Source organism: Anopheles cruzii, chromosome X (assembly GCF_943734635.1).
Source record: "Anopheles cruzii chromosome X, idAnoCruzAS_RS32_06, whole genome shotgun sequence".
NCBI lineage: Eukaryota > Metazoa > Arthropoda > Insecta > Diptera > Culicidae > Anopheles > Anopheles cruzii.
In genome coordinates, this window is record NC_069143.1 from 52,164 (window position 1) to 77,653 (window position 25,490).

Sequence of the window (25,490 nt, forward strand, 5' to 3'; positions counted from 1 at the left end):
TTCCGTTCAATAATTATTCGATTATGTTTGTATCTTTCGCCGTAAGCTATTCTCGTGTCACATTCGTTTTCTCTTTCTGGGTTGTTCCGAATAAGAAACAACGCGAAATACTTTTTTCAACGATATTCCTTACGAAGCTATCATTAGAGCATTTGAATAGAAAGCTATTTCGTGATGGTGATATGTACGAAAATGACAAACGTGTGAACGTGTTAGTGTTGGTGTTACGCTTTTCAAATACGTATTGTTCACACATGGTGTGCGAAACCATGTAAATTATCTTTATCTCTAAAAACGATCGATCGCTAAATTGCCTGTTCTATTGGGGCGTCGTCAGGGTAACGGTAACGGGCAATAACGGACGACAATGCAGAATATATAGATGTTATCGAAGAACTACACAATTCTTCATCCACATATTTAGATGAGATACAGATGACTTCAGCGATTGATAAATTTGCGTACCTCATAATAAACGCTACAGATATCCACTTCACAACTTCTACCCCTATCTACAACTTCGGGCTTAGATCAAGGACAAATTCATAAAACTAGTAACAGTTCGGTATCCTGCATTTAGGGAAGTGCAGTGCATTCAACCAGTACTCATTTCGTTTCCAAAGTCTCATTTCGTTTCCAAAATCCGCTCTTTTAACCGATACTGCTCATTAACTACGCTTACTACGTCAGTCTATATGTTAATATGTCCTTGAAGTAACATTTGCTAGGTTTAAATTTTTGTTTTATGCTTTATGTTTGCTCTGGTTAAACAAAGCATTCCTTTCGTAGATCACTAGGGCATGTTTAAAGTTTTAAAGGACACCATGAAACTAAGCACCGTCTCCACTATCTCACCTAATCTTATCGATCATACACTCAGCTACAGCGATATTCCCCCTCCCACCATTGCCCACATTATTCAAAAACTAGGCTGTGCAATAAGTTTTGCGGTTCGATAAGAAATGCACAATTTTATGGTTTGGAATACAGTTTATTATTCAGTATAGTCTTCCTGAACATCAATACACTTGTTCAAACACGATTCCAATTTATGAATTCCATCAATGAAGTGAGAATCTGGAAGGGCTGTAAAGTAGGCTTCCACAGCTGTTGTGACTTCATCATTTGATGAAAAACGCTTTCCACGCATGATTTATTATAGGAATGGAAACAGATAGATGTCGCTAGGGGCCAAATGTGGTGAATACCGTGGATGCTCCAACAATTCGAACATTCATTTATTGCCATTATCCAAATGCTCTTATGACACGATGCGATCCTGATGAAAAAGGATTTTTTTCTTCTGCAAACCGGGTCTATCTTCACATTTTTTTCCTTCAGCTGGTCTAAAATGTTACAATAGTATTCAGAATTTATTGTTCTACCAGTTTGCAAGTAAATCACAAACAAAATACTTTTCGCATCCTAAAAACTGATGCTAACACCTTCTTTGACGATTTCTGGAAACGAACTAGTTTCAGAAACGAAGAAATACCACTCTTTAGTCTCTTGTTTTGACTCAGGGTCATGGCTATACACCCAAGTCTCATCCATAGTGATCAAAATGATTCCCAGAAAGTTGCATTCGAATGCGTTTTTGTTCAATTGTTTGCGAATGCGGCACCCATTGTGTACGAAGCTTTCTGAAACAAAATAATACATTCATAATATTGCTTACACTGTCCAATGCCTGTGGCTTCTACTAAATCTCTTTCAGTCACTCGACGATTTTTCAATACGATATCCTGTATTTTTGTTCTACGATTTCAGGTGTTGCTGCTGTTTTTTGACGTCCTTGGCGTGGATGGTCTTCAAGGCTTGTACGACCAAATTTGAATTTAGCAACCATCTGTACTTTTAAAGTACATAATTGAAAGTGAAGAGTCCTTATACCCTTTCCACATTCGTTCATAAATGAGCTTTGCTTTTAAGCTTTACAAAAATAATAATTCAATCACTGCACGATGCTTGATTTTTTTCATTGTAAAAAATACTGTGCCACGTCGATATCAAATGGCATGTACGTAAAGAATTACATGAAACTTCACATACGTGCATATGGAGAGTGTACCAACATAAAATAAAAACTCGTAGCAGCGCCTTCTGTTATTGAAGCACAAAATTTATTGAACAACACAGTAGAACAAACCGATTAAACAAAATATACCAATATACAAATATACATGTACAAATCTAAAGATCAAATGTTTATTTTAAATCTAGTCAACATATGGTGTGAACACCGCCAAAATACTGACAAGAAACCAATATTATCATGACTATGATCGTAATGATGAGTTTTTATGATGGAAGTATAAGCGGTTGGCGGTGCAAAAGTATTGAATAAATCCAGCAATGTTAGAGTTCCCTAGGGACTATATTGTTCCTGCACAATATGGTGTTATTAAATGATCAAAAGTAACAATAAACAACAAGCCATGTGTCATAACAAAATTATGTCCCCCGGTTTCAACTAGTAACTCGCAGCATTTTTTGAAATTCTCATAACAGTGTTCTTACTCTTTGATGTGCTGTGTCTGATGATTATGTCCTTGACTATAGCCAATTCAAAACTTCTTTTTCAATTTCCTCTTCACAATTTCGATGCAATGTCAAGAAGCGGCGAACTAACGATGCATTCAGACTTGTTTCGTTCGATTCTTCACAGTTTTCAAATGATTATTCTTATACATATTTCCCATTAGTTGCTCTCAATGCTTTCCAGCAGTGAATAAAGACCAGATTTATAGCACCATGGATGAGAGAAGGGATAAGATGTTGTTGATGGTAGTTGTAGCGGTGTAGGATTTTTTAGTTTCATTACTGCTATGCATAATGGATGTTGCAACGGTTCACTGGTTTACTTCGCTTGACAAACTTCTTCCACCTTCTTCCTAGCATCTTTATCTACCTAGCTAGCATTCCTGTTTCTACTATATTCAATGCATTGGGAAAATCCATCCTCTCTTTTGCTTTTGCTTTATTCGCTTTTTAAAAAGTTTGTTGGTTTCACTGTCTGAAGGAATAGGAAGGCTGGGAAGAAACGGAGACTATACTTTGATCTGGAATTATTAATGAAAGCCGCTGAAATTGGCGCCTGCCTGTAAACACCCAATCGACACACACACACACATAAAACAGAAAAACGAGAACGGTTCAGTGGTTCTCGAAGCGATTTTATTTTTAGTAGTGTATTCCACCTTAATGAACGACACCAGCGACGACAACAACATCAAAAATGCCAAAAGTGAATCGCTAATTCCTCTTGAGAGCAAACCCCCACACGCCGGCTACATGTCATACACATACTGAGGGATGTGTTATTTTGTTTAGGCGATTGCATCTCATTAAATTCCCAATTCTGTAGTCTTATAGAAACCAAAACAACCACCAAGCGATTCGCAGATGAATGAATTGAAAATGGGAACTGGTTTTGTTTTGACTTCCTTTTATATGGACTATATAGGAAAAATATAAGGGGCATTACACACTCTAGAGCTGATGTGCACCGGAGAAGATAGCAGTATTAAGTTACTAGGGTGTTCATTAAGTTTTGTGGGTCGATACCAGAGGGAGCTGCTACGGGCCTGATTTTTTTTATAATATTGGTACACTCTTCAAATGAACGCATGTGAAGTTTCATTTCAATCGGTCGCTTAATTTTTTTTTTTACAAGCCATTTGGTATCAACTTGTGACAGTATTTTTTACAATGGCAAAAATCTAGTGTCATGCAGTAATTAAATTTTTATTTTTGAAAGGTTTAAAAGCAAAGGAAATTTATGGACGAATGTTGAAAGTATATAAAGGCTCTTCAACTTTATTTAGGGGGTTAAAAGGGGAGTTTCTGAGTTTAAACATGGTCGTAGTAGCCTTTAAGACGATCCGTGTCAAAAACGTCAAAAAACAGACACAAAACCTGAAATCGTATAACAATACAGGATATCCTTTTCGAAAATCGTCCAATCACTGATAGAAATTAAGTACAAGACCTAGCCAACTCATTGAACAGTATAACCAATATTTTGACTGAAGTTTTGAGTTCGAGAAAGCTGTTTGCAAAATGGGTGCAGCATTCGCTAAAAACGCATTCGAATGCATCTTTCTTAACAACATTTAAAGCGTTTTCGATAGGATAAAGTGGATTTTGTGCATTGAATCATCACTGTGGATGTGAATTGTGTACATCCCCATGATCCTGAATCAAAACAAGAGGTTAAGGAGTGGTTTGAACCGTTTTCTTCGGTTCCGAAACGAGTTCGTCCAGAAATTGCTAAATAAGATGTTAGCATCAGTTTTGTGGGATGCGAATGGAATTTTGCTAGCGAATTATTTGCACATTGATAGAACAATAAATTTTGATTATTTTTGTAACATTTTAGAGCAACAGAAAGCGAAAATTCGTGACAAAAGACCCGGTCTGCAGAAGAAAAAAAACGTCTTTTATCAGGGCAACGCACCCTGTCAGAAGAGCATTTCGAAAATGGCAAAAAATCCATGAATTAAAGTTGGAATTGTTGGAGTATCCACCTTATGCACCAGATTTGGCCCTTAGCGACTCCATCTGTTTTCAGACCAAAAAAAAATCGAGCGCGGAAAGTGTTTTTCATCAAATCATGACGTCATAACAGCTGTAAAAAAATACTGTGACACGTCGATACTAAATGGCTTGTAAAAAGAAAATTATGTGACCGATTGAAATGAAAATTCACATACGCTCATTTGAAGAGTCAGAAGAGTTTGAAAAAAATCAGACCCGTAGCAGCACCCTCTGGTATCGACCCGCATCGACCCTTATGAACACCCTAGTAACAGTGTCAGTAGCACGACAGGTCTTGATTTGTGTTAATATTATCCAGATATACGTCCAATTCCTAACGTAACTAACTAAATAGTCTAATAGGACTAAAAGATAGTCCAATTCAAGGTGCTTTTTATCGTTCGGTTTCAACCAACTAAATATTTGTCGATGGTTGAACATTTATTCGAAAGGTTCTTTCATGAAATTTTTAAATCAGTCTAAAGGTCAAAATCATGAGGACTAAAATAAAATTTCGGCAAAAAATTTGGGAAATATGAAAAACTTTCTTCCAAAGCTCATTTCATTGAAGCTCATTTCCACCTCGGTCACTAAATTGATGAGCAGAATTGTCGTTTTTGGGTTTCGGAAAACCAATAAGTCGTGCAAGAGAAGCCAATGCACCCACAACGAGTGACTGTTCGGTGCGGATTTTGGCCTGGCGGCATCATCGGCCGCCGTATGAATGAATGAAGAAGGAGCCGCCCTACCTGTCGCTGGCGTACGCTATCAAGCAATTTTAACTGATTGGTTCTTCTGCGAAATTGAAGCTAAGAACTTGGACGACCGGTGGTTTCACAGGACGGCGCTACGTGCCATACAGCGACAACCACAATCAATATTTTGCGCCCCATCTTCGGAAATCGAATTATCAACAGAAGTTGTGTCGTGAATTAGCGTCTAAAAAGGTCTGACGCAATAACTTTGCTTCCAGTGGACCAAATGTCATTAATTTTTGACTTCAAGTCTGAAAAGGATGAACCTTTCAAACACATATACCGACATCAAGGTGGCGCCACCAGAAATGTCCCTCTTGAAAAAGTCCTGCTTACTTTGCGACAGATTGTGGTAAATTATCGGCGATGGTAAACTATTTTCACGTCTTCACGACCGTTTTTAAGACGCGTATACCACTCATAGACATAGACAATCATCACCATAAACTTGTTGCATCAATTTAAACGTTTCGGTAAACGTTTTACGAGTTTAAAACAAAACTCGATATTGGCTTTTTGTTCAATGCTCATTCTCGTATCGACAACACAAATCTACTGTCACTTTAGGCGCAACAACATTGCTTCCAGTGGACCAAATGTCATGAACTGTTCACTGGAAGTCTGGAAAGGATGTAGCTTTCAAACACAAATACCCACATCAAGGTGGTGCCACCAGAAATGTCCCTATTGAAAAAGTCCTGTTTACTTTGATGCAGACTCTGTGTGTATATGTGTGTGTAAGCAACCATTCTCGGATTCTTATCTGAGCTCTGCACCTACCTCAAAGGCTTAGTTCATTTATTACTGAACCGCAAATTGTAAGTAAGTTCCGGCAAACTCCCACCATACGATATGGTGTAAGTTTAACTGAAAATCGAAGAAAGTCTGCACCGCTATTTACATATTTTTAAATTTTAAATCAAATTAAACAATTGGGTAAAATATTCCTTACGTTCGTGTGATTCATAATGCATTCGCATCATTTCTCACAGTATTGAAAACATTTTTTATCTGGCTTTTCAACCGAACTCAGCCGAATTGCAGTTCAAACTTTGTGCGCCATCTGTTGAAGGATTGTACTGCAACTGCTCGAAAATCATGGAGCTGATGACGAATTTTTTTAAATATTTGATGCACGATTTGATGCATTGTGGGGTTACATTGGATACCTACAGTTTGCGTTGTAACTAACTCTAACTTGAAGATAAATCGAGAATATTATAAGTCACTGTGTAAGATTGTCACTGTGTCGCACTAAATTGCTGAGGGATCGATGAAAATGAATGCGAAAATAAAAACGACGAAGATTATGGTTCTTCAGAAAGAAATGTTGATAGAAGACAAGTGGTGTAATGTAGAAAGACAAACGAAAACAAACAAGATTACAATTTTAAAAAGTGCCAGTAGTTCATATGCAAAGAGGGTCTATAGCCTACTATCTTCATCGTATCTTATGGTGATGCTGCTGCTGACGCTGATAGTAGATCGTTCGGGTATCCGTTGTGAAAGGCTTTGTACATTTATAATAATAACTTAATTATGTTGTTTATTAATTTTTAACAAGTTTGCTGGTCAAGCCTCGGCATCGCTCGATCTTGTAAATGAAAAAGAGGCGGCGGTTTTAACCATTTTTATTCGAATTGTTTGAAGTTTTCGCGATGATACCACGGACAAATGAACACTAACAGTTGAGCCAGACAGCTTCTGAGTGATCTGTACGATCCATTTTAATCCATTTCCTGGCCAAAAATATTGCTTGCATTCTTCAAACGGATCAAAGGAACCTCGATTGAGCCATTTGATTGTAATAAAAAAGTGTGGTTTCATTAGTTCATTTTCATTGAGTCCAATGCTTGAAGAATGTAAAAAGCTTCGCTTAATATAATATATAACGCCACTGGAAAGTATAAAAATTCCTGGAAAAAACCCATCATATCATGATTATGATAATCTCAGTCGCACTAGTAGACTTCCAAAAGAGTACAACGAGAGATGGTCGAAAGGACCGACCGAGGACCATACCGCTTAATGTTTTAACTTGCAAAAAGTATTTTTATCATGTTTTTGGTTACTTTTATAGTTTGTATGTACGTAAAAGTACTGCTGACCGGTCTAACACCCAATGCGTAGTTGCCCAGACAAGCATAAAGAAAATTCTGGACTCTGTTTTTTTATACATTAACGCAAATGGTACTATAACGTCAATAAGTGGTCGGGGTCCGGTGCAGATAGACAATAATCGTAAAATGGACAAGGTGCATTACAAAACGTCCGTCCTGATTCCTAGAATAGCTCGATTGCTGCTGCTAAGACATGTCATACAGAAAGTTAACAACCATAACCGTGATCGTATCCGATCCAGACGATGGAATGGACACTTGTCGCAGTAAATATTCAGTTATTTTGCGATGCAGGAGGCTATTAAAAAACCTCCTTCTTTCCACCGCTCTACTCCAGCCCGTTAAAATCAGAGAAGCATGGAGGCAATTTCAGATTTTACGATGTTTTCGCATTTTATCGACCAGACGTAAGCCTTCGGTTTAGATTTTATAGCCTCCCAATCATTCACGCCGACCACAGCCGCTTCTTGCCTTGTCACAGTTACTACCGATCAATCCTAAAGTACACACTCTTTAAGTAATTAAAAATTTTTTTTTGTTCTAATATTTTGCTATGTAATAAACATCATATTGAAATAAGCATGTTTACCATAAACCCTTTATCAATATGGTTCAATTACTAGCCGAAAGGCACCATATTTTGAGTGGGACTATTCAATTAAAGAAACAAGTGATTTTTGCGTGATTTGAGTGCTTCCTTGATGGTTACAATTAGATGATTACTAATTTTCTCATTAAATTATCAAAACTATCGGATAATGCAGTATGAAAATTTGTATAGCATGACGTGTTTATCGAATGTTTACACATTCGACATTAGTGTTTACATTACTTTTCATTCCAATGCAACATTCTGAGTATGCCGATCGTTGGAATAAAATTCGCAACATTTGCTTAAAGTCTGCCTTTCCTTTTCCTTCGTGGACTTCACGGAGAAATCTTTATACGCTCCTCATGTACATATACGAATGCAAATAACAACTTTCAAATAGTACAGGGTGTTCCATCGCGATCCAACTATTTAAATGTTGAATAACTTCGGTATTTGCCATTTTATTTTGACTAATGAACAAGACTTTTTTAGGGTATAGGATGCCGTTTAAAATAGTTAAAATACTGAGTAATCATAATATACTCAGAATACAATATCAATCAAATAAACGTCTCCATTAGACACAAAAAAGCGGCGCTGTTTTGAGCACTTTTCATTGTTTTTGACGACATTTCGGGCGTAATAGCAGCAATTTCCGCTGTGATGTTAGCTTTCAGTTCTTCAATGGTCTTCGGTAGGCTGGCATAAAGCCCGGTCCACACGTTACGATACATCGCTACGATTTATCTGCGTAGACACATCGTAGCGATATATCGTAGCGTGTGGACAGCGAAATTGCAACAATTTTGGTGGTTTTCGACCATCGACGCAGATCTAGAAAATTTGAGCAAAAGAGCATTAATATCTGTTCAATTTCCATACATGTGATACGTGCTGATGGTGGATAGACAATAGACATGTGTGCATGTGTTGATGGCGGTTTGACATGTTGATATTATGAAATCGATGTTAAATCGTTATGAAACCGTAGCGTGTGGACGCTCCACAGTTCGCTACGACAAATCGCTACAATAAATCATTGCGATAAATCGTAGCGATATATCGTAGCGTGTGGACCGGGCTTAAACCTTACTCTTCAAATAGCCCCACAGAAAAAAGTCAGAACGAATTGCGCAACAATAACCACACAGTTGTCCCAGTTGAAAGATTATTTTTAATGTAGAGCGCTACGATTTCAGTCCGCTGTTTCACCGTAAATTGATCCATAAAAACATTGATCCTAAGATCCTAAAATGGCATACATTGACGTTTCAGAATTTGACTAATTTGTAAAAATCGACCAAAAAATGGCGGAGTTATTTGACATTTCAAAGTTTGGATCGTGATGGAACACCCTGTACAAGTTTAACACCCTGTACAAGTTAGGTCTAGGATAACATCTAGAATGACTAAGAACATCACATGGATGTTTCTATTCTAAAGCAGGCTTTCTTGCTTTCGCGGCTATCAATATTAAACGACTCGTAAAGCCAGGTGACTGGCGTCAACCAATTGGCAACCATGCACTCTAGCGCAAGGTATTACTACACGACAGCGACGATGGTATTTAACGACCACTTTTTGATGGGTTTTTGCGTAATTAATTCCTCTCGTTGATAAACTCCGTAGCTTGTTTTGCAAACGAAGGGTCGGCAAGGCAATAAAACGTAAAAATATGGAAACATAAAGAAAACCAACCGCGAAATACTCACGAAGTAAATGTCGCTTCTTCCTCGTCCCCTCCCCAGAAAATACCTATGTCATCATGTCGTAAGTTGCATTTTTACTGCCCTTTCATTATGATAATACCAAGGCTCATCACCTAAAAAGTTGAGGGGCAATGTGGAACTGTATCCTTAATATTTAATGATTGCGATAAAAAGCAAAACCTCTCTGTTTTATTATTCGTCTGCACGGGCTATCCAACAGCTCAACGAAGTAAAAAGAAATAACAGAATAGTTAGCAAAACATTCCTATAATTTACGCGAGGTTAACATCAACGGTTCGATCGACGTTGCATGCTCTAGGTTCATACGAATCATATCGATACCATAAAATATTCACGGGTGTACTTTTTGTACTTTTGTACATCGATATCTTTTGCTACAGCACCAAATTTTAAAATAATAAAGGTGGTCGAAGTGGTTCTTTGAGAAATAAAAGGATTACATTACATATTTTCAATCGGTTTTTTTTTTCTAAAGAAGAGAAAGGATTATCTAGAGCAATTTGAATGATAGCCATAAGCTTATCCACTGGCATTGAATGCCTGCGTTTTTGAAGCCAACGTTTTGATCGAGTAATCAAGCGTAATTTGTCAACAATAGAAGCGATCAATGCGTTGATCGAGTTGTCAACCAAAACTCGATGATGATGGTTTAGTTCTTATTAAAAAGCTTGAAACTCCCGAAAACTGGAAACAAACACTGAAAGTAAGAAACCCCAACCAAACGTTAAATTATGCATCTGTGTTTGGATGTGACGCGGAGTGTTGATATTTAGACCTTCCAAAATCAAAGCAAGTTGGAGTGTGTGTGTGTGTATGATCGCTCTTCTGTTTGTCTTTATTACGGTAAACTGATGCTGAACCGCGGTGGCGATATGGCTAATCAACAAGGCCGACCATCGAACTTGGCATGGCTTACGCCAGCAAGAAACTTCTTCTTTTAATCCTCATTCTTTTCACTCACTCACGTTCTTGCTTTTTCTTTTTTCCTACTATCTCGCTCTGAAGCGTGACGTTAGACAGGCAGCAATCGTAAATACCGAGGTTTTAGCCGTGCACCGATTAGGTCGGAATTTTCCAGTTCCGTTGGCACGTCACCGACGTCGTGCAGAAGCTTTAAGAAGCAATCTCTGGCCCGGAACGATAGTGCATTTCTTCTTCCTCCGGGAAAGGAAGAGGGAGCCTAGAAAACACAGATAAGCTCGTGATGGTCTTGACGTAGTTCGAAATGATGCTTAAATAAGTGGGTTTGACTCGCAGGCGTAGTTCAGTTACAATAAACCCCACCAAAAGAACGGTATCATCGATCAGCATTGTCCGTGTTTATTCAAAGTAGCTAACTGCTGAAACTGTCAGCCAAAAATTGAATTACCTGAGCTCCAAGCAGCCTCTGACAGACTTCGGTCAAAGCCACGGTTTACATAAATGCATAACGCTTACTTTCTGCTGTTTAATCGGTGCGATATAGTCGTCGAAACGGGATTAACGTGGCTAGAGATCCTAGACAAGGGATAAGTGAAAGTTTCACACGTACGTTTTACTACTGCATCACACCACTCCGTGTATCCTGTTTTGTAAGCCATCTGTTAGTTTTGAAACGCCGACGATGGCTCCTAAAATTCGAGAACCAGACCAGAGGACTCCGTTATTGCAGGACTGCAACAACAATGCTGACAACAGAAGCCAGCACAACTACAATAAGGAAAACGATAAAGTTGACAACGAAAGCCACCAAAACAACAAGAAATGTAACGGCGCTGTAATAGCGATTGAGGGTGTCCAAGTTCCTACATCTTGCTGGACCGATTCGTGCATAGACCACGATCCCATCACCAACCGGAAGCTCGAAAATCCTACAACCAACTTTGACACACTGATGCACGTGCTGAACGGGAATCTCGGTACGGGCATCCTCGCCATGCCGGACGCATTCAAGAACGCGGGCCTCTACGTTGGCTTCTTCGGCACATTGGTTATGGGTGTGATCTGTACCCACTGTATGCACCTGCTAGTACGCTGTTCGCACGAACTGTGTCGTCGGTACGGTCGGTCCTCACTCTCCTACGCTGACGTAGGATTTTGCGCGCTCGATTCAGGCCCCATCTGGATGCAGCCATTGGCTGGCGGATTTCGACGCCTCATCAACACGTTCTTAGTTGTGATGCAGCTTGGACTGTGCTGTGTGTATTTCCTGTTCGTAGCAGTTAATGTGCGCGAATTGCTTGCTTATGCCAACATCCACACGACAGTATTAACAGTGCTGGTATGGTTACTAGCCCCTCTCACCCTGTTGAACCTTGTACGCAGCTTGAAGCTTCTGACGCCGATGTCCCTGGTTGCGTCGATATTTGCAGTCGCCGGGCTGGCAATTGCCTTTCTTTTTCTACTCCAAGATCTGCCCCACAGTGCATCCGTGCCCCCCATTTCCAGCTGGTCGACACTACCGCTTTACTTCGGCACCGTAATGTACGCATTCGAAGGTATCGGTGTCGTACTACCGTTGGAAAACAACCTAGCCCGGCCACGCGACTTCATTGCCTGGAACGGCGTCCTCAACACCGGCATGACACTCGTCGTGTGCCTCTACTCGGCAGTTGGTTTTTTTGGATATTTAAAATACGGTGAGCAGGCCCAGGGCAGCGTCACGCTCAATTTACCCAGCGATCATCTGTAAGCCCTAAAAAAATCAGCACAACTTCAGAATAGGGACTCATTGCTATCTTACTTTTTCTTGCCTCTTCCTAGGTTAGCACAGCTCGTAAGACTGTTGATGGCTGTCGCTGTTCTCGCTTCCTATGCACTCCAGTTCTACGTTCCTATGACAATTTTGGCTCCTGTTGTCGCGGGCCACACCGCCCATCCACGTTGTGCCGAAACTGTGCTAAGACTAGTGACCGTTCTACTGACATTCGTTCTGGCTGCTATCATCCCAAACCTCGGTACTTTCATCTCACTAGTCGGAGCCGTTTCAACTTCGACCCTAGCCCTGATTTTTCCACCGCTGATTGAATTGCTCACATCGTGGCCCAACGCTGACCGACCTGGACACCGGTGGATTGTATTGAAGAATTCCCTGATAATCGTATTCGGCGCGACAGGCTTTTTCTTCGGCACCGTCAAGAGCCTGACGATGATACTCGAGGGCACCCCCGGTGAGCTAGGTAGTCTATAAGCCCCAAGGCCAAATTTAGAAATATATAGTTGGATAGTATTGCTGTGACGCGAACGTGCGCGAAAGCGCTTTAGCTCTAGTAGGCATTGATCGTAGTGTTGATGAATCTCATTGGCAATAAAACGATATTTTCCACAAATATTAGCAACGAGCAGTAGAAGATTACAAAAATTGTCTCAGATCAAAGCTTATTTCATTAACATTGACTTTGAAATACGAAACATGAAAAATTGTCTGGAGTGGTTAGGCAAAATGATTCTTACTTAGGCTTGACTATTCTATAAACAGAACTATCGCTCTCGAATCAGAGCGCATTTCAGGACGCTAGAAATACATATAGTCTTTTTCCTGCATTCATGGCATCCTGGCTGGTACACCGTCTCAGCTTCCGATTCTGTTGTTGTTATTGTCTTTATTATAGAGACTTTGAGCTTGAAGCTTCTTTCGTCTCGAAACTTCCATTTCTGTCCCTGCCGTTACTGCGGCCTCTTTACTTACTTACTTACTTACTTACTTACTTACTTACTTACTTACTTATTTACTTATTTACTTACTTACTTACTTACTTACTTACTTACTTACTTACTTACTTACTTACTCATTTACTTATTTACTTTCTTACTTACTTATCCGGAAAACATCGGCTGAGCGGTCTTGGGCGGGGTGGTAAGCTTGTCGGTATGCCAAACATAAAGAACAATATTTGATCGGTGAACGATTGTCGCTTTGTCGTTCGGTCGCAATCTGCCTTTTATATATGAGTAGAGGTAAAACGGTTTACTAATGGTAAAATGATATTCTGGAATTTTAAATTAGCCTTATTTCAACGGGGTGGTGAAAAATTTATACATTTTAACAATTTTATTAATAAACATTGTTTGCGACCTCCTGCATAATTTTGTAGTTTATCTTTAATGACTAACAGAGCGGTTTCAAGATCTAGACGCATTGCACGACATTTTGAAACAAAACTGACATTTGAAACTTTACAAACCTTCACAGCTTAGTTCACGAACATTTGGTTGGAATTGGCGAAGTATCAACAGTTTTTTTACCTTAGAAGAACGGACTGGGCAGTATTTTTGCTTAATTATCAACAGTTGTCAACGAATGATTTACAACAAATCAACAAATACTTTACCCAAATTATTTACTACGTATCTTAACGTGCGAATCAATCCACAATCATCGCATAACCTAGAGAACTTTCGCATTGCAATTTTATTCAAGGATGCAATGCACATCCAAAGGGGTAGCCGCCAAACCACCTTTACACATATAATCTATCAACTCCTTTTCTTCCCCTTAATGCCTTCTACGATGCACGCAATGCAATATATTGTCAATGAATAATGATCTCATCCGTCCGTTGCGCAGAAACAGGTTCAATTACGAATTCTGGCCACGCGCTCCCTATAGGTCTACACAAATCCGATTCAGCACAAATTCCGTTGATGGTGCTATACGAGGAAAGGTGGGGAAGTGTGGCTGCGTTTAAGTAAGAACGCTAATAAAAACCGGACACTGTACGTTAAAGGGAGAACGTCGGTCAGACATCAGAGGTTGTCGCTCTGTCCTACGGACGCAGAGCACGCATTGGCCTAAATATAATATTATTTATTGGCTGAAAATTCGGCGTGAGAGAAGATTGCATGGCGCAGGACACGAGAGAGAATCGCTTCCTGAGGTAATTTTCGATCTCGATCATTCGGTTGATCGATCTCAATATTTTTAATTTGCTCACTAGCACATTGGCTCACCATAATTATTTTGACAACAACAAACTCAACACTTTTTCTAGCCACAATGACTGCCGCGACGGCGGCATCGGTAGCCTGTGGGAAATTGTGATTCATCCCAATATACTGTGTAATCGAGTATATCGAGAATTCCTCTGCGAGAGTGTCAGAGACAAAATTACAGAGAATCTAGGAGAATTAATGTAAGGAAAGATGCAGAGCCTCTCAGTGATTTCTGTTTATAAAACCTCCACGCAGAACGCTCAGTTATGTTATGCTTTCTCTTTCCACTAATCTGGCACGCCTCCTCCCACGAAAATCACCAGATCAATGATAGCTCTTTCTTCTATCGTCCGCTCGAGCATTCGACATTTCTTAAAACGGGATGGTGATGATGGTGACGATGTTAAAATGTGCTTGTCTGAGACCTTTCTTTTCGTGAAAACTGCTTGTACATTGCTGCTGCTGCCATGCTACCTATCTTTCATAACCCCTCCAATAATAACTCCTGGTGGAGGATGTATGAGTTTTATGTACGTACAGACATAAAGAGAGAATGATATCATAATTGCAGCATGCAGAAGCAACTCTTCGAGCACATTTTTCGATGGATGGTCTATAGAGACGATTGATTTTGTTCTCAACCCCCAACAATCATGCTTCCCTTTCAAGCTACCATTTGCTACCTTTCTTCTTGACGAGCTTTTGTAATGATCCACACACCTTAAGTAGTGTGGTAGGTAGTAAGCTGAAATGCTCGTTTGATAGATTGCTCGCTCCACACCCTTTACGACGTTAAGATCGAATACTAGTTACTATTACTAGTAGTTGGGCGGTATGGTGGTACATCGTAGTGAAGTTTTGCAGATGACTAATGAGCGACATTCAAATTCTTCAAGCGGTTCCAGCTAACGGTTTCTATTTCTTCACGTATTGGTTTACATTTTGCAGATAATACTTCCGAGTTTCATCATCCACCAAACCTGTGTGAAACTGTCCAACAGAGTGCACACCACCCATCTCTACTTTTCGCTAGCCAGCGTTGTGTAGCCAAGAGTTTCATTTTCGATTTCGAAAATAGAACCACGCAATACCACACTTGTTGAGAAAAATCACAAACGACGGTCGACCAAAGTAGTACTCAACTTTGCTGCCCTGTTGTGTTGTTGCATGCGCTCAAGATGTGTTTGTGGATCTGTTCTGTGCCAATTGTAAATTTTGCCCAATAAGTGCCGTCACCTTTACATACTTCTTAACCACAATCATCTCTCGATACTCAAGAAATTTTGCAGCTTTCCTGCTGATTGTTCTGTAGCAATGGCACATTGACAGTTCATGGTCAGCTTGTTGCCTCATTCTTTTCATGATCTTCGGCCTGTTTGCAGCAAATGTGCATTACATAAAAACTCGGAGAAAAAGATCTTCTTCTAAGCATATTTCAGGATCATCCTAGTTTGAAATGCGTCGGGACATCAAACTGGTTAAGAATTGTCCATTCGATTAGTTATGTCCATGATTGGAAAAGTTCTTTGGTATTGAAAGATTAGTGTGCGATGTACAAAAAAGAGCAAACAAAAATCGAGGAGACAGTGAACTGTATCTTTTGATATTTTTGATAAAACGAAAACAGAACGACGACAGCCGCACAAAAGCTATTCGACGACATCGTTTCAACGACGCAGTTTCTTTTCCCATCGAATACATTACTTCTACTACCTACGATTAACTTATGCTACATCTAGCCCCCTCTCTCTTAATGTCTCTCTGTTTTGCTGCCTATGCCTCTGTTTGTCTCTCTTCTTCTCTTTTTATTTTTTCTTTTCTCTGTTTTTCTTTTTCTTTCTCTCTCTCTTTCTCTCTCTCTCTCTCGCTTTCTCTTTTCTCTTTCGGTTTCTCTCGCTCCCTGTCGTTTTCTCAAAGTGCTACCACCATGCGTCTCCATGTATTGCAGATAGTTCTGTGCTGAGTTGAAGTATACCAAGCTCAGTGTATGTGGTCGAATGAAGTTTCTTCCGCTGATATTTTTCTATTCCTTTCACTATTCCTTTTGCTTCCACAAACACAACCCCAACCCTACGATTGTCCATATTTCGGATTCCGTTTACTATCGGTACAGTGCAAATGTGCCCGAATGCATCTACAAGTGAAAAAAAATTAATCATAAACTAAAATAAATGTTGATGAAAATACGAAAATAATTATATTTGTACATTGTACATACACATTCATTAGCAATTTGAATAAAGAATAATATAGTGTTTTAAAATTCAACTTGTACATATAACGGAATCCAAAACGCTATACAGTAAAGATTTGCTAAAAATTTGAAAACTGTTCATTCTATATATTTTGCGATTTCCAAGAGGGGAACACCATTTATATGTTAATACTAAAAACATGGATTTATATGGTTCGTCCGTAAATCTTTAGTAAAAGTATAAGTTCATGAGAATACGACTCGGACCATTCTAAAATATTCGATGAAACCTAAATTTTATATTTGATGAATTGCAGTTATATTCCTTCCTTCCTATTCCTTCTATCCTAAGACATTGTTACTCAAATGGACCACATATCAAACAATATGGTTCCTACATATGAACTAGAGCTGCCGACCAGTATATGCACATTAGTTGTGCAATAATTCCAACAAAATCCACAAAATCAGCAAAATATGACCAATTGGTGTTAAAATATCTCATCTAATTTTGAGTGCCGCACCAGAAAATGACGAAATGATTAATGGCATCCAACGGTTCCAATTGGTACGTCACTTCGAATGAGTGCTTTAACACGGTTTACTTAGCAAATAAGACACACTACGTTTTGAACGTGTGAGATCTTTAGGCTCTAACCTCTTCCAATCCCTATACCAGCAACCTAACAAAGCTGAGATTGGTTTATGCGAAATACAATGTAACAATACAATCAAAACGAATCAACACGAATTGAACGATACAAACAAAATTGATTATTTTACGTCACTAGAAACCGACAGGCATTGCAAAAGTAGAAAATTTTCAAGAAAAATGCGGACGCTATGCGGTTGGGATGTCTGGCTTTATGCGTTTTGTCCGACTTTTACGGGGACTACGTATACGGCTTATTGTTTTATTATTTATTGCCGGGCAGAGCACTACTAAGCATCTTAAGTTTTGCAAACTAAAAGCAAACTAACAAACTAAAAGTTTTGCATTCACGCTGATGCGCTGTTGAATTGTTTGAACTGACGTCTTTCGCATAGAAACCGATTAATCGGTCGCACGATCGATCGGTCAGATGATCATCACGCGAGACGTACGATATACAGACAAGCCATTACTTGAGCGGCTAAAGCGCAATAAATAATCAACTTTGATAGACCACCAGCACCAATCTGCATATTTCATTCTTTTTCTAGTCTTGTTTCTTATTATCTACGCAACCATCTCCTCCTCATTTTGTTGCAAAGCGATCACTTCCACGAAACTATAGCTATATAACCACTAGACTATAACAACGCCAGCCAGTAGTATCCTTATTCCTTTACGTCTGCCGATCATATCAACGTTGTGTTCGTTCTGGTTCAGCATTTCTGTGCTTCATTGCGACAGGACAAAGGGCATACGCAACAGGTGATGAATCATGCAGAATGCGACGATCATCACGCATATCAAGATGAGTGGCGAGGGAAAGGACAGGCAGTGGTGTCGTGGTTAGCCCCATTTTCATTTCATCATCATTTTCGTTTAAATCAGCCGCCATGGCATGCCATGACATGCGAATGTGTGAGCGCCCAATATCAGTGCCGCAGCAGCGAAACACATAATAAAGCAGAAGGTAAAACACCAACAGGGAGAAGTTGTCATGCAAAATTAGACAATTTGCGTGGAGCAACAGAGACACAATCTCCCAAAATTGATAGTATATTAACTTAAAAGTAAAGAACTTTATAAACACAAATAAGAAAAATCATTTGTGAAAAAACTATCACAATCATATCATATGATTGTGATAGTTTTTTTTTTAAATCTTAGAATAACGGACCGGACCGTGCCATGGCTAGCAAACAACTGCCGCATGTAACTGAAATCGACGAGAAAAGATCAATCTCTAGATTCGCCAAAGCAGCATCGCCCATAACAACCCGCCCAGAATGTGTATTTCACAATGTGTGTGAATGTGTGAAAGAAAAATGACTGCTTTTTAGTATCAAAATTGTCATTATTCTTTACATGAAATGCAAAGATAAATGCATTGAATGCATTATAGACAATCCCAACATTGGCTTCTTCCAATACGCCCAAAAATTGAATATTATTATTTATAATATCGCAAAACCACAAGCGCCCTATCTAAACTTTAATAGTAGTTTTAAGAACAAGAAACATTTATTCTCAAGGATAGCTCCAACCACGTACAATTGATTGTCAAATGGGGACACACATCGATAGAATAGTCAGTAACGCTAGTCGTTTTCACGCAGCTGGCCTGGGTTCGATTCCCTAGATCGACGTGACAGTGAAGTTGGCGAGCAAAAACCTCGACAGTAAACACACCATTACAGTAACAGATATACAATGAGAAAGATTAACATTGTCTCTGTTGCAGGCCAAGACCGCTAGGCGGTTGTAGTTTTCGGATAAGACGAATCACTTATCACGGGTCAGTGTTCCCCAGATCTCTGCTTCGCTGTGACTTTTTCTTGTTCCGGAAACTGAAGGGGCCCATGAAAAGATGACGATACGCTGCGATTGAGCAGATAAACACGGCAGCGAAGAAGTAACTAACCAAGATCGCAAAAAATGATATTTTGAAGTGGACATCTCGATTTTTTGTTAAGAGCTTTACGATAGATCAATCCATATATTTTTGTAGAATCAATGTTCTAGGGGTTAAAGATCGTAGGGAAGAGTTTATCATTTATTTAGGAAAACAATTTATCAAATAAACTTGTACACCTTAACGGCGTTAGAGACACGTCTCGACGAACTATTTTGGCAGGTAGACAAAGCCAGTCCGCACGGCTAGTCTGAAGAAGGTCATGGAAGAATCAAAGATAGGTTGGCTAGTGCGGGTCGTGCATAGAAGAAGAAAATTGTATAGTTCGGCCATGCTGGGAGTTTCCCACAAATTGGCCCTACCTACAAACTACCTCATTTCCTCACCGGGAACCTAACAGACAATCCGGGAATTCCGGAACAACTGTTTCTTGTGCTACCTCTCGCTCAATCCAGCACCTTTGACTAAATTTACTGTGTGTTTTGGTTTCCCTTCGTCTTCTTTCGGTCCTGTCTTTTTTAATCCTCACTTCATCTGCGCCTTTTGGTATATGTTGGGGAAATTGGACATAGCTGTCCCTGACTGAGATCATATTCCTTGTCGTACTTATCCGAACAGAAAACGAAAACCTAAATGAAAAACAAACTTTTAAATACCGCCTATAGATGTGAGACTGGCTACTGCCTTGACTGCCGACAACTAGACGCTCTCCCAACGATAGGTAGTTTTATAAATGTTTATTTAACTTCTTATGCAAATGATCATACTTGCCTTAGAGAGTAGATTAAGATTCCTTTTCTTTTTGTCTACCAACTTGATGGTATCAACATTTCACAGTTTGCGATAGAGTTTTATCTATCGCAAGAGGGATTGTCTCTTGGAAACCCAACGACACCTATATTGCAAAATTGTAGAAATCGGAGATTACAAAGAGAATCGCCATCCTTTAATGTACCCTGAGTAACCATTGCTACTGTTCGGGCGGTGCATGCTCAAAAGTGTTCCGTGGTTCAAGGTAGAAGACAGTTGGTCGATAAAGAAGAAACGAATTTGGACGGGTCGTGTAAGTTTTTGTTGGTTTTTTCCAGCAATTTACATACAACGCTCTGTTTGCATTGTTATTGCACTTATGAGTCTTCAACACCTTAGACATTAGACAGGGTGTCGTCTTCGTTTGAAGCATAATTATTTTTTCTCTTTGGTACTTGGTTTGGGCGGCACTATCGCCGACCCATCTATCAGATTATCTGGTTATGGTGCAGGCATTTTGGCGTTTGCTAGGCATAAACTAGAAACTGCAAGATTGGTGTGTGTTTATGGATGGGTACATTTCTGCTGCCAAACGCCCTCCTTAAACTAAAAAGTCCTTGTCCCAGATTCCAAGCAAATTCGATGATCAGGTTAGGGTAGGGAAGGTAGGGAATGTTCAATTTTATAATTAATTCTTACTAAAACAGCGCCTTTTGACAAAAGTGGATTTGTGTCACGCCTTATTATTCATATGATTAGATTCTATTGGCGTAAATTATAATAAAAAATAATTTACCAAATGGATCGAATATCGCATAGAATTAACATGTTCTCAGTACCGTTTATCATTAGGAAATCATTATTCTGTGTAAAAATAAGTAAAATAACATGAAGAAAGAGTACAAAATTAATGTAAAAACATAAATAAACTATACAGACCAATTCCGAGGATTGTGCTGAAAACCCAACACCTATATTACCGAAAATAAAAATTCAAAACGCATCTTTGATCGTCCTATTGTACGAAGAAGAGCTACTGTATTTGCTGTAACAAAAATACAAAAAACAAAAAAAAAGTAATCCGTCAAATCTGGGACCTGGTGAATTTTTATTAAGGTTTTTGTAAAATTTGCACGACTCGAAAATACAATCCGGACAATTTTCTGGAACACTGTACTTGAAAAGGATCGCCACATTCTTTTAATCTATGAGTAGTTTTCGCAACCCCCGCTGATAGAGCAGTCGGTAGTGCTCTTCGCTGTCACGCAGCTGGCCTGGGTTTCGAATCCCGGGATCGGTTGTCACTCAACCGGCCATGGTTTCGATTCCCGATACCGGCGTGATAGGGGGGTTGGCGCGGGGCTAACAATCCCGCCCGTAATAATGAAATGTTAGAGAGAGCACCAGAGATTAACATTGTCTCTGGTGCAGGCCAAGACCGCGCAGCGGTTGTAGAGCCAAATAAGAAGAAGAAGTTTTCGCAACCAAATTAGAAAAAAAGAGAATAAAGTAAATTCAGAATCATTCATGTATCATTCATACAGGACATGAGGACAAGAGTTCATTTGCTGAGCTAATTACCAAATTGCTCCTGATCAAAGATCACGACACGTGCGCACGGAGACCAGCACAGGTCTAACGAAAGACAAACGGTCTTATTACTAGACAGCCGCCACCCAAAATGTCCTGGTTCATGGGTTATTTGTAGTTTAAACCCAGATAAAGCAGTCCAATTACTATTGATTAAGCCACTAGCTTTATGCTTTTATTTCGTATATTGTTATGGCAACCATCTCTCTCCAGCGAAATTTAATATCAGTCTTTTTCAAAAGATGGTTACTTTTGGATCCCATTTTCTTAAAATAAATCGCAACGCGCATAAGGCGCACTTTTACTGGAATGAGGAAATATTTCTAATAGTGCGCTCTGGCTATGATATAAACGGGCGCTATCCGATAACATTAAGTTAGTCTTGTTTAAAATACTCGCTTTTGCATAGGGCGAGTGATTTGTGATTTTATGATAGATGATTCATAAACGCTGGACGAAAAGCTGTTAGTATGTTAGCGTGATGTTATCAAGACGCCTGACGGTCAAAGAGAGCATCGTCTTGAATAATCTATTAAAAAACGATTAGCGAGTATAGCGCAGAGATTCTATCGTTTTTGGAACGTCATTTAATCCGGTTCTTGTGTGTCCTTTGCTACACGATGCGCCACGATGCTGTCATAGCGGTAAGCGAAACAAAAGAACGGAGTTGTCAAGCCGTCCCCGTCGGTGTAGCTCTGTTGCGCCAAGAACCATAGACGACGACGGGGTGGTTCAGGATGCCCGCAATCTTTCGATGCTGAAACCGGCAAATCGAACGCTACGAGAGCGCGTTGTTACATCGCATCTACATCGAAAGAATGAAACGAGCAGAGCACGAGACAGCGAGATTGAGAATGACGACAAAACAGCGAGAGTGTGCGAACCGTGTTCGCACTGCCTATCGCGGAAGGAGAATCACCGTTGAGCTAGAGAGCGAGTAAGCGAGAGAGAACGGAAGTGATCGCGAGAGAAATAGCGTGTGCTCTCCCCAAGAAACAAATTCATTTGGTTTTCGGTGCCTCTCTTTTTTCTGAGCGATACGAGTGCCATCATCGCTCACGGAACGAAACAGATTTCTCTTTCTCTCTCGCAGCTCGGAGGCCATCTTGCTGCTTCGTTCGTTAAAACCCGCCTGAGAGTGAACTCGCGTTGCGCGCGCCGCCTAACTTAGCGCAAAGGTTCGATTCCCCGTCAAGGGAATCACGCACAACCGTGCGGTTGCTCGAAAGAGTCAGAACAATTTAGTGTGTGATAATTGCAGCGACATTATTCAGCGACAGTGCGTACTGTTGAACAGGGACACACGGCAGCAACACCACCCAGAGAAAAACGTGTGTAAGGCAACGGGCCTTTTAGCAATTGTTCGTTTATTCCTTTTTCGTCACACTGTCACGGGTAGTGAAGTGCGCGTGTGTGTGCTAAGCCACCGGGCGGCCGTCATCCAATCGGGTGCCCCAACAAAACTCGAACAGTAGTCATTCAGTGCTCGTCGTATGTACGCGCTCGCAATTGACGCTTGCATCAACGAAAGCAGCTATGTTCGGCAGGCCGCTCGTGCCTTGCGGTGTTGAATTCTCTTCGCCTTTGTATTGTTCAATCGAAAAAGAAGGCAACCGCGAAAACATACGTAGACGAGGTGAGCCATCCACCGGTTTACCGGCCTATGCGCGGAGTGAAAAAATAAAATACCTTCGATTGGCGCGCCGAGCACAAACGTTGCGTTCGTTTGCCAGCGCAAGGCATACCGACCATGTTCGTTGGTGGCAAGCAGCAGCGACACCCTGTGGCGCAGTCCCAGTGTAAGGTGATTCTTCACAGCAGAGCGCCGCGACATGTTGTGTCGTGCAATCGCAATTCTCGAAACACACACACACAGGCAGCAGGACGATGGAGAATTGAAAAAATCGATAGAACTGAACCAGATACCTAATAAAAGAAAAAAAAAATACATGATATCGCACGCATGAAAATTAATCAGATCAACGCAAAAGTCAGCGAGAGTTAGTAAGTGCGTGCGTGAGTGTAGAGTGCAGAAAAACACGTAGCCAGATGGCACCTTAAACGTTGGGTCAGTGAGCACGGGGATGGGCTAAAGGTGGGATGTGAGGACATCACCTGGACATCACCTTGGCTGTCACTAGGCGCTAGTATATGTGTTAGTATGTGCGCCTAAAGGGTCATAAGCCGCAAAATCGTATGAAAGTGTTAAAAATGATTTTTGCAAACGATTTCAAGAGGCTGTAGTTGAATGGCATAAGGAGACCAGTTGTATTCGATGAGAAGATCGAGTTAGGGGAGGCGGGAAATGATCAGCAAAAAGAGTTGCTGGCAGAAGTCCGAAAAATGTCCCGATCTCGGAATATGGATATTAGCGTCGTTCGGAACTCTATCTAATATATAATAAACTAGGTATGCTGGAGCAAACGTGATGTAAGCTGTATATCGTGTGTCAAATAGGTTATGTTTGCAACACAATCAACTGCCAGCCCAGCTTCAGAATGAGTTCTCTAGAAAACTCGATATCGCCATCAACTTTACTATCAACTCATGAAACTCGTAATATTTGGGAGAATTCCTCCAATCCTTGTAACGCAAGTTGCGAGCGGTTTTGAATGATTTAAACGTCCTCTCTATCTGAATACCTCGCCCTCGCCCCTCGCCCGTCACCAAAACCTCCCCTAACCCTAATCGCCTAACAAGGAGGTATGTTATGCATTTTTCTCTTGATCTTTTCTCTATCATCATCTGATTACGACAAAAAGAAGTAAGGATAAACGTTCACAGAACATGTCTGCTTCGGCAAAGCTGTAGAAATCTGGATTACATTGATCAACTCTTTTAATAGAAACACTCGATTCAAAACTTAAGGCATTGAATACGAAACATAATGCACACAGACACAGATTGTTTAAGGAGTAAGTGATCGTGGTGGTGTAATTCACTATAGGAAGAAACGGGGAGCTTGGCGATAGCCATTGGAGAGTTGAGCCAACTTCCGATTCAAGTGATTTAATTAAGCTTGTTTGGCAGCAAGCGCAGTCTTCTATAGGGTGTTTTTTCGTGAGCCAGAAAACTTCAAATAGTAAGAAACCACAGCCAACATGTAAATTCATGGAGAATTCATAATGTCGGTAGCACGTAGAGCTCGTTTATACATCAACTTTACATGACAGCATTGAAAAAGTATCGAACTGCGCGGAATGACTCGAACAGCAAACAGCAAGGGCAGCAATTGCTTTGATCTGTTTATCCATTCAGCTGGTATGGAATTAGTTGGTCGTCTATATCAAATGGTTTTAGGCTATAATATAGAAATGTGTTACTTGCAACAACAATGGCAATCAACAATTACAAATCATGCCTTTGAACCGGTTACAATTAAATATAATCATAATTTTTAGGCCTTAGGTTCTTCTGATCATGCCTTGCAATAGCCGCAAGCTCACATGCGTGCTCGAAATCGATACGATATGTCGCATATAAGAATATATACGTGTTACATATTTACAATAGCATTTACATATTTTCACACACACATATATATATATATATATATATATATATATATAGGTTTATATATAACACATGATATATATTTATCGTGTGTATATATATTTATATACATATATATATATATATATATAGTATATATATATATATATATATATATATATATATATATATATATATATAATATCGTGTGTGTATAGAAAAGGCAGAGAGGGAGAACAAGTAACCTATACAA

The 25,490-nt window shown here is 39.9% G+C and overlaps 1 protein-coding gene across 1 annotated transcript; it reads left to right on the forward strand.

Moving 5' to 3' along the window:
* Positions 1-11,339: 11,339 nt before the first annotated feature.
* On the forward strand, positions 11,340-13,098 carry LOC128267370 (proton-coupled amino acid transporter 2-like). The gene is made up of 2 exons (XM_053004193.1): positions 11,340-12,403; positions 12,479-13,098. Exons 1-2 carry the CDS (start codon positions 11,340-11,342, stop codon positions 12,903-12,905), a joined length of 1,491 nt encoding a protein of 496 aa, XP_052860153.1. The 3' UTR covers positions 12,906-13,098.
* Positions 13,099-25,490: the final 12,392 nt, after the last annotated feature.

Bases quoted from the DNA above. Each gene is read 5' to 3' on its own strand.
- LOC128267370 (XM_053004193.1), top strand. From the start codon at position 11,340: ATGGCTCCTAAAATTCGAGAACCAGACCAGAGGACTCCGTTATTGCAG. The intron at 12,404-12,478 runs GTAAGCCCTAAA...GCCTCTTCCTAG, and splicing joins AATTTACCCAGCGATCATCT to GTTAGCACAGCTCGTAAGAC.